This window comes from Protopterus annectens, chromosome 2.part0 (assembly GCF_019279795.1).
Source record: "Protopterus annectens isolate FY-2018-M chromosome 2.part0, PAN1.0, whole genome shotgun sequence".
NCBI classification, from domain to species: domain Eukaryota; kingdom Metazoa; phylum Chordata; order Ceratodontiformes; family Protopteridae; genus Protopterus; species Protopterus annectens.
In genome coordinates, this window is record NC_056728.1 from 998289125 (window position 1) to 998299124 (window position 10000).

The following is a 10000-nucleotide window of genomic DNA, read 5'->3' on the forward strand; positions in this document are numbered from 1 at the left end:
AATAATACTAAGAAAGCATAGTACAAGTATGCCAAATTATTCTACTAATTAATGAATATCCTTAGTAAAGACAAACTCCCTTCCCTCCTCAAAGGAATAGGAATGCTTACCAACAACAACAAGATAGGTCATAGGTAAAAATTGAAACACAGGACTGAGCAGACCTACACTAGCACAGGTTACATTCTCCCTATAAAATTATCTATTCTACCCAAGCTGGTCTCCAACAAACCTGAAGAGCACTATAGCTACACACTGAAAAAATATTTTACTCCATCTTGATGTTGTATGGAATGTGATTATCCATATAAGAGTATAAATTATTACTAATTACTGGCTTTGTACTAACCACACATTACCTGATGGAGGCAGCCATAATGGTGTAATTTTATTTTCTGACTAACCCTTCTCTTTCCCAAAGTGTCATCTGTGTCCCCAAAAGATAAGGTCACAATGCCCTACATACTCATGCAGGATCTTATGTCCATTTACTCAGAATGGCAATACTCAGAATTAGTATTTGCTTTCAAAATCTACAAGCAGATTGTCAGTATCTTTTTTCCAGTGACACTTTCTGATTTGTGTTCTTTGTCACATTTTAAATGCAATGCAGTCAGCCATATTCTGCCACTATAAAATGGTGCTAAAGTTAATTTTTTATGAAGTAATGAATAAGAGAGCAGCAGGTAATTATTCAACCTCTCTTTCTTTGTATCAGTGGTGCAATTTTCTTATGTAATAGTCTCACCTGTTCTTTGACACAACCAAATAAAAGAAATGTGCATCTCACTGACTCAACAGGTTTATGGCCCCACTAGGAGGGAAAAAGGCAGCTGTGAACAACAGCACAATGTAAAAGTATGAAACCCTGCAGAACTCAGTGGGAAGGTAAAAAACAAAGGCTACAATGATCCAAAGAAACCTAGGAAGGTGAAAGACAATATGATGTAACAGGCAGGGAGAACATTTCCTAAATAAAGTACTGACAGAGTTTTTGTGAGGAGAACATGTTGTGAACTAGGAAGGCTAAAAAACAGAGAAAGGTCACAGAAAAGGAGAAACGTCTAAGTCAAGCTTCATTTATAAGCAGTAGGTTAAAGATAATTTTGTAAGGTTATATTCTAGAAAGAGAAAATTGTGTTTTAGGGTGCAGCTGCCCTTTTATGTTAAACTAGCCCATATGCACAGACACAAACCTCACTTAGGCTCCGTGTGTGTGTGTGTGTGTGTGTGTGTGTGTGTGTGTGTGTGTGTGTGTGTCTGCACATTCATATCATTCATATTACTATCACTCAGGAAAGCACCACTTTCTAAATGTACACATATGTTCGCCAAAGTAGCAACCTCATTTCAGACAGGGACTACTTATGTGTGTTGCACCTGTTCCAGTCATCACTGCAGCCTATGACAATAAACAACAGCATAGAAGGGGACCACAGTGAGCAATGGAAACTAAAAGCTGGTTAGCCAAGGAGCAACACGAGGCCTGCTTTTATCAGGAATTGTCTGGAAGCAAGACAAACTTATGGGTCACAAAGTATGTTAACTGGGAACAACACTGTAAATCAGTACCTTGACCCACTACACTACACAGCCTTCTTTACGTACTATGTATCATGAGTCAAAATTACAGTATCATTCCAAAAATTACAAAGATCTTTACTGATGTCCTCAAAATCTCCCTTTCATTTTTTTCAACTACATGCACTTCATTAGGCTTTAGTTTGAAAGAGATGATGCACAGAGCAGTTACGGGTCTGTAAGTCAGGGCAGTAACAGATATTTCCCACTATTGGCAAACAAATATCAAACGTCTGGGGTGTCAAACATTCTTGTATATCAATGTGAGTCACTGGCATAGGGGTTATAGCCAAAACAAAGTATATTTTGCTGGCCTGTTGAGCCATCTTTCCTCTGAAATTAAGTACAGTAAAATGTAAATCTTCCTGTTCACATAACACAGAGTAAACTGTAATAAAGGACAAACACATTCCAACTCATAGTAAGGCCAAGAAACTGGACAACTAACAAGCAACAATTTGTGTATAACCCTGCAAGGTCTCACAATCAAAAACATCTAATACATTTCCAAACAAAATAAACATGCACTATAGTTGTCTACTTGAACAGTTTCGTTTTTAGTAAACCACTGATACCACTCAAGAGAAACCAACAATGTAATGTAATCTCTTCTCTTTGAATAATACCCTGGATGTATAATGAGGTGAAAGAGTTCACCTACCTTGTTCCTGCATGTAGTATGCTAGAAACAAATCAAGCTCCTTTACTGATACTGTTATATGATGTGGCTGGACGCAAAGTGCTGGATTCGTGCAATGTGGAGATTTCATGAGTCGCTCTCCATCTGTACTTTCCAAAGGGATGCCTTTGAACAGGATCACCATGACTAGATCCAGACGCCAAACTTTGTCAGCCTGCCGTAGACAGTCGATTCTCCGAATCTTGCCTTTCTGGTCAGGATTGGACAACACACAGCAAGGGTGCTTCTTTCCTGTGACTGTGAGCACAAAGTCCTCGCGGTACTCTTGCCGGATGTCTTTGCGCAGTTTAGCCAGCAGCCTAGATGCCCACTTTTGTTTGATTTCAGGCTTTTCACTGAGAAGCTCATCCTTCACTGCTCTCTCCTCATCTTTCGACATTCGCTTCTCATGCTTTTTAAAGTATTTGCGCTTTCGAGCCTGAAGGTTAAACCAAGTGTAGGCAACTGCACGGACATGTGGAAGAAGTGCTTCTATGAACGGATGAAATTCATCCTGCAGGAAAAAAGAAATGGAACACAATAAACAAATTATGCAGCAATATAATGAACACAATGCAAAGAAAAGAGCACAAACAAGTATTATACTTCATAAATAACTGCAAATTCTACACATGCTACGTAAGCGTGTTTTGTCAACACAAAAAGATGATTCAAAACAAACAGCACACAGCATATGCTTAGAATGCTTCTTCATCATAAGTCCCCCACACTTTTAACTACAAAATATACAGTCAGCAAAAACATAACCTAAATGGTAATGGTCATTTTAGCTGTTAAAATCTTTTCGCACAACTAGCACAATAAACAAATACCATGCTTTTGTTACAAGGACTGCCGGTAAGCTACAGCAGAAGGGTGCACCAGAAGGCAAGACTGGATGGCACCGTTCATTTCTCTTGTGTGTGGCACAGAAACACAAAGCATATACATAGTCAGTGCAGTGCCACACTGTTCCCGCTTTCAGAGCATGCTCTCAGCAAGAGGCGTCTGGGGGCATAAAGAGCATGCGCCATTAAACGTAATCCAGTTTCTCAGGAAACCAGTAGACATTCCTATACTGTAACACAACAATCCCAGAGGCATCAACCTGATAAACCTGTATCTAGCAACCGATCGTGATCAAAAAGGCAGACAAAGAATGATGTACAAAACCCAAGAAAGCAAAAACACTGCACCTTGCTTCCCATCTGCTTTTGCTAACTTAGGGAAAAAATCTATTACGGCACATGTTACAACAGACTTCTTGCTGGAGGCTGTAAGTTGGGATATGAGGCCCTTTAGTGAATCTGTTAATTTGTTAACTGATCACATGAGAGAGGCAATTATTCTAAAGCCCTTAAAAATCAATCGGGAGATGGACAATGAGAAACGGCAAGCTGGCACAGACTTTGCATTCTTTATGTCTGCATACTGCGGCAGGGTGACATGCAAAGTACACTGCCAGACAAACAGTGCTATTGTGCATGCCAGACATTTTATTTACAGTACAAAAACAACCTCTCTTTTCAGACGAATCCACCTGAAGCCTAAGCCCCTTCAGCTCATGCTGCTTCAGAAGATTACAGCCCCCATCTTTTGTCTTTCAACTGTTTTGATACTTTGCCAACTAAGATAGTTAAGTATTCCAGAATGTATGCACTAATTGTGTCTAAAGATTCCAGTTAATTTCTCTGCATGGGCCACTGTCGTCTGTAATGTATGTTATATTAACTTTCAACATGCAATGAATGTAATGACAATTTAAAAAAAATGTTCATTATTCAGCCATGTTACAATCAAGTTTAAATTTTGAAAATGTTAGGAACAAGGAATCCATTCCTACCTACCAAAGCTTAACATAACTTTGGTAGTACACCACCATCCAATTTCAAAAAACATTAAGTATGAATTACAGAAAATTAACTTAAACTTGGGTGTAGTAGCCACCAATTGTGTTTTAGAAAACTTTTTTTTTCCTGCGCATAGGGGCACTAGCTCTGTAATAATGTAACACAGGTCCTGCATGTGTGTCATGGAGAAATAAACAAAATTTGAAGGTCCCCCTCCAAGTCAGAATCAGCCCTTAGCAAACATACTCTGTACCTCACGAATGCAACAAATAAAGTATACAGCACCTCACCCCTCCATGAAGTCTACCCCCCTGTCTTAGCACTGCTGTAATAACATAGAAGATCAAAATCAATAACAGCTCCTACTACAGATCACATTCACATGCTCCTACAATACGTCTCTGTAGCTGGGAGTAATGGATGGCTCCATTCAAAGTGCCGACCGATCACCTTCCACTGACGTTTACGGTGCTACACATCTAACATCAGAAAATACCAGCCATCTATCTAATCTGTCCTTTTGATGCAGCTAGCAGAGTGCTGCTTTGTAATTTATGTCTGGTATAGAGACATTGGCGCTTTGTTTCTGTGTCTGTTAGTGAAGATTTATATACAATAAAATCCAAAAATACGAAAAAATACTGTTGAACGTTCAAAGAGGAACCAAACAGGAAAAGCTTGCTGAATACCTCGGGTTTTATTAAATCCACCACCAGACAAGCAAAAGTCAAGACGTAAAAACAGCATACACGCCAAAATCAGTATCATCTGTGTTGTTGTGCAACTGCTTTTTTTGCGAAGTTAACAGGGAGGCAGCTAGTTGCACAACAACACCGAAGATACTGATTTTGGCGTGTATGCTGTTTTTACGTCTTGACTTTTGCTTGTCTGGTGGTGGATTTAATAAAACCCGATTTATATACAATATATACTTGTTTTGTTTCACAGTTTGCTAATTCAATCAGATTTGTTTCATGTTTTAAACTTCTTAAGATTAACTTAAGGCAAGATGTGCCTTAATTCCCTATGTGACTGGTGTTTAACACTGTACAGTATCAGTACTGACCAGGAATTAAAACACAAAACCACAAACACACCTCTTTTAAACATCTCATCCATCTAGCATCATCATACACTAACTGGTGTCTACAAAAATATAAAAACATCTGCCAGCCACAGGAGCCCTTAAGTTACAATGGATTTGATTTATTGTTTCTACAATGAGGCCACATTTTTGCATGACTGTTTTGCATGTTCACAAACTGTCTTATCACAGCAATTAGCTACAATGCCCAGGAGCTTGAAGCAGAAATGTTAGCAGTCAAACTATGAAGTATTGAAAAGGTACTGCTATTTTACAAAACATATATAAACATGTTATTAATCTATGAATATTGCTGGGCTGGAAGCAGGCAAAGCCTTATTCAGACTCAAGTAATGCACTTGGTCAAAATTAAATGGCTGTATCACTGTCCTGAGCTCAGGAACAAAGAGGGATTTGCTCGCTCACACAGCTGTCCAGGAGTAGGACGGGTCAAGCTTCCTGAGGACTGCTCACGTTATCGACAATGGAAGGGTTGTAAAGAAAAAGGGCTGCACTACCAGGTAACTGGTCTAAGTAAGAAAGGATGTGGTCTTCCTAGTAACTGCCAACAATACAGACTATGACAGCACTCTTAGGGATCCGATAAGGAAAAGGACCATGACTAAAGTGGTCAGTGGTAATGAGGTCGGCGGGACTAAAGTAATGAGTCAAAGGGCAAGAGGAAAATCAGGCCTGGGAGCTTGTCTGTGATTCAGAAGTTCCTCCAAGAAGGAATAATACTATTTTACAGAAAACAACTTTTTTCCAGAGACTATTATGTTTTCCAACCTTTTTTTTTTCCTGATATGCAAAATTCTGAAGGCTGACCGTTAAAAATACAGAAAATAAGGCTTCCTTGTTTGTGATCTATTAACTGATAACTAGTCTAATGCAACTAACTATAACAAATTAAGGGTTTTATAATTTGATGAAATATCAAGATAGGGAAAAGTGCAGCCCCCAACACCTACAAAAAAGTTCTCTTTGTTTATGATTCATTAACTGATAAACTAGTTTATAGCAACTTATTCATTAACTGATAAACTAATTTAAGACAACTAACTAACAAATTAAGATTATTTTAATACAATGATTTGTCTTTTAAATCTAGAGAGAAAGAGAACTATCTTTACATGCACACACACAGAGCTAATGAAGGACTGACACTCTTCGAGTGCATTAAGTAACCTGATCTACAGCCCTCTTCCTAAACTAAACACAACATCACTAAACCAAATATACAAAGCCCCAGAGCACAGTATTAGCTAACTGTCAGTCAAACTGTTCCTTATTTAGCAGGGCAGTATGTTTTGTATGTCATCTTGCTCCGAGCAGTGTAGCCAAGCATTTCTCTGTATACCATCAGCAACATTTTCACACAACACCCGATCAATAATCAAACCTGGCCATTAGTAATAAAGACAGCACTGTCATTACTCTGGGAAAGAAGTAAAAAACAAACTGCTCACAAGGGCACTCATGCATCTCTGGTATTTCCCAGAATCACTGCCTCTTTTATATGGTTTATTATTCATCAGTGATAAAAAATTATTTTGACTATAGAACATAAATTCAAAATGTAACCATCAATAACTATTGTGTTGTCCATCAAGAACAGTCAGCATTTGAAAAATGTCCACTTTAACTGCATGCCCAACTATATACTTCTAGTGCGATGCAGCCTCAGGGTAAACTACCCAAATGGTCACTAACTTGCCATTTAAGTCACACAGAAAAGTACATTGACAAGCCGAAAGATATCTCAGGGAGGCGCGTACTTTTAGGAGAATAAAAAAGTGTTTGAAATTATCAAAGATCATCAGTACAATTTTCAGCTATAAGACTGACTACAAAAGCATTAGTCTCAAACACTTTATCCCTAGTCCCCATTGGAGCACGTCCTAAAAAAGTTCCCATAAATCACAAGTCCACACAGTTACCTAAGGTAAAACTTACTAAACTAATACTGACTAACAACAGATGGTCTGTGAACTAGTGCTAAAAAAGGACAGTGTAGTCCTCCATATAAACTAGGCCACTGAAAGAGTTAAACCACAATTTGTTCTTTGTGTGGGAAGGCAGCCGTGCTTGCAGTGCAACCGCAGCCCACAATACGTTTCCTATTGCAGCCTTCATTCTCACTGCCAATGCTAAAGGAAAGCTGCTATGTCCTCAAAAAAAAAAAAAAAAACAAATCATAACTCTGAAAATAACCAGAGAAAAGTCAACAGCACAACGTTACGCTGCAACAATTTGTAAGGCAAACGTAAAATACCTACAAGACAAATCTCAGACAAAAGGTATATTCTAAAAACTGCCACCTTTTTACTTAAGTCTAAACATTAGTGTTGCAAATCCATGAATGCATCAAATGTAGTGTTAGCATACATGGCTGACATGTATAAATTATATACAGTAAAATTAAGGAATATTTGTTTAAGAAAATAAGACATTATAATGCACTGTAAGCAAACAGGCACCAGACACATTCAATTTGAGTTGTGCTTATTACAGAAATTATTTATCCCCTAAACCTTTCAGTTGCCGTTTTCTTCTAAATTGTATTGTCACTTCCAGCTCTAACAGCATCTTCAGAATTTGGGAGACGGCAGTGTCGACCCTTTCAGTAATAAGGCCTACTCAAAGCAATGTGAATGAGAATACTATAAAAGACTATTGTCATATTCTTTTCTGTAAGACTGTCTGAACTATTACAAAGGAAAGTTTGCTGCTAAGGTAACTAAGTTTATACCTGTTTTCACTGCTTGATAAATCAAATATTTTTTGCAAGCAATCCTAGTTACCAGAACTGTGTGATTTTTCTCAGATGACCTGCTAATAGTATATCAATGGTTTCTGAAACACTACATCTTTACAAAATTTTAAAAATATGGTTTAATATGCAGTACTCCACATACTTACACATTATACTGTTTACATGGCAAAACTGCTATAAAAGTTTAAATTGCAATGAACCACAACCTTAACAAGTTTAAAAGACAATGTAACCAGAACCTTATTACGTTTTTTTTTAATTATTGCAATTGTTTAACCAGCAACATACAGCAATATATATATATATATATATATATATATATATATATATATATATATATATTGCATTAAAACACATGGACAGCATTGTTTAGGCCACTAGCTTAAATCTAACTATCACATAATGTCCACAATATTTTTTTTCCTAAAACTGAAACAGTGTTTTCTTATTGTGAGCAGGATATCCACTGCATTTCCTTTTCACTAACACCACCAATGTTCTAACCATGGCAGATTATATCCAGTGATTCATGCCTCAATCACTACTACAAGAAATGTTTACTCCACGACCAGAAGTTCTTTCTGCAAAGTTATTCCCTTTTTGGCTTAGTATAAACATTCATAGAATCAAAAACGGAATGTTCCTTAAATAACTGGTGGAAACAGACGACAAGCTTTGTCACCGGGCAGCCTGAAAGCTATACACTACCGCTTCCCCTTTCTCTGTGGGTATGATCACACAAGGGGGGGTTCTCTTTTCACACAGTGGATAGATATAAATTACAACAACATTAATTCTCCCTTTACCATGTATTTTAAAATATGACCAGTTAATGTGCTGCTACAGAAATAAATCAACCTGCAATGAATGTACCTGGTCATTAAAGAAAAAGATCCACAGCAAGGGAGACCGTCTACAGGAAATCATTTGAAAAGTAAAACACACAAGCTAAATACTAGCACTTTACATGCTTAGCAAGCCAAGAGATATACTGTATTCGCTTTACTTTACTTTTGCTGAAACTGAAGAATTGCAGTTCATGTTTGAATCCTAATACTCTCTATTCTACAGAGTACAGTTATTTAAATAAACCATTTTCTAATGTTCATTACTGTTTAGTACATGTGCCTGTGTGACTGTATTTAATATATATATATATATATATACACACACACATATATGTGTGTGTGTGTGTGTGTGTGTAACGTGAAAATAAATTCAGATCCTAGCACTACTACTACAAAGCAATAAGTAAAATGAGTACAATAAGCATGAACGATTAGTGCACTGAATAAATTCATATAACATACATGCATGGACTGTGACAGGAAATCACAGCTCAATAGGAATCTACTCTAGAAGCAACTGTTTCACACAATGATTTTAATTATACATGTAATACTGAGACAGAATGTAGTGTTTGATACCTTTTTTCAGTCAAATGTTAGCAAACATGCACTTGTAAAGTATGATAAAACTAGTGACTGATGTGTAATAATGCCTGACTAAGATTTACACAAACATATTCACAGTCTACCATACAAATATGTCTTACCCACATGTGTGTGTGTGTATATGAGAATCTATGTCAGATGATCAAATTTTCAGAAACTGTAAATTCATATGGATAACACCATATGACACAGTTTCCAAAAACTCAAACATCAAAAAAAAAAAAAACACAAAAAAACTACTTTTTTAACATTTATGCAGGGGGAGCAAGCCCCCTTGCACCCCCCACAACCCCTGCAAATTATATATACCAATTCCGAGATCACACTACAGTGAAGAAAAAGGTAAATTTCCTAATGGTCCCTGTACTGCGATCTTCGTTTACAAGCTTCAAGTTTTCAAAAACTTGATCATATGGTCTCGACTACATGAATTTTGAGTTTCTGAAAACCTTATCAACTAACAGGAATACATGCATATACATATATATATATATATATATATATATATATATATATTACACACACACACACACACACACACACATATATATATATATATATATATAGAGAGAGAGA

The 10000-nt window shown here is 37.0% G+C and overlaps 1 protein-coding gene across 10 annotated transcripts in view; it reads right to left on the reverse strand.

Annotated features, from left to right (window-relative positions):
- NFIB (nuclear factor I B) overlaps positions 1 to 10000 on the reverse strand; it is a 923658-nt gene that overhangs the window by 894612 nt on the left and 19046 nt on the right. For 9 of the 10 annotated variants that reach the window (XM_044061245.1, XM_044061251.1, XM_044061249.1 and 6 more), the window contains exon 2: positions 2243 to 2774. In XM_044061245.1, coding sequence (XP_043917180.1) covers positions 2243 to 2774 — 532 coding nt within the window. Of the gene's footprint in view, positions 1 to 2242; positions 2775 to 3093; positions 3117 to 10000 lie in introns of those variants that run through there. The other variant, XM_044061246.1, reaches the window with a different exon arrangement.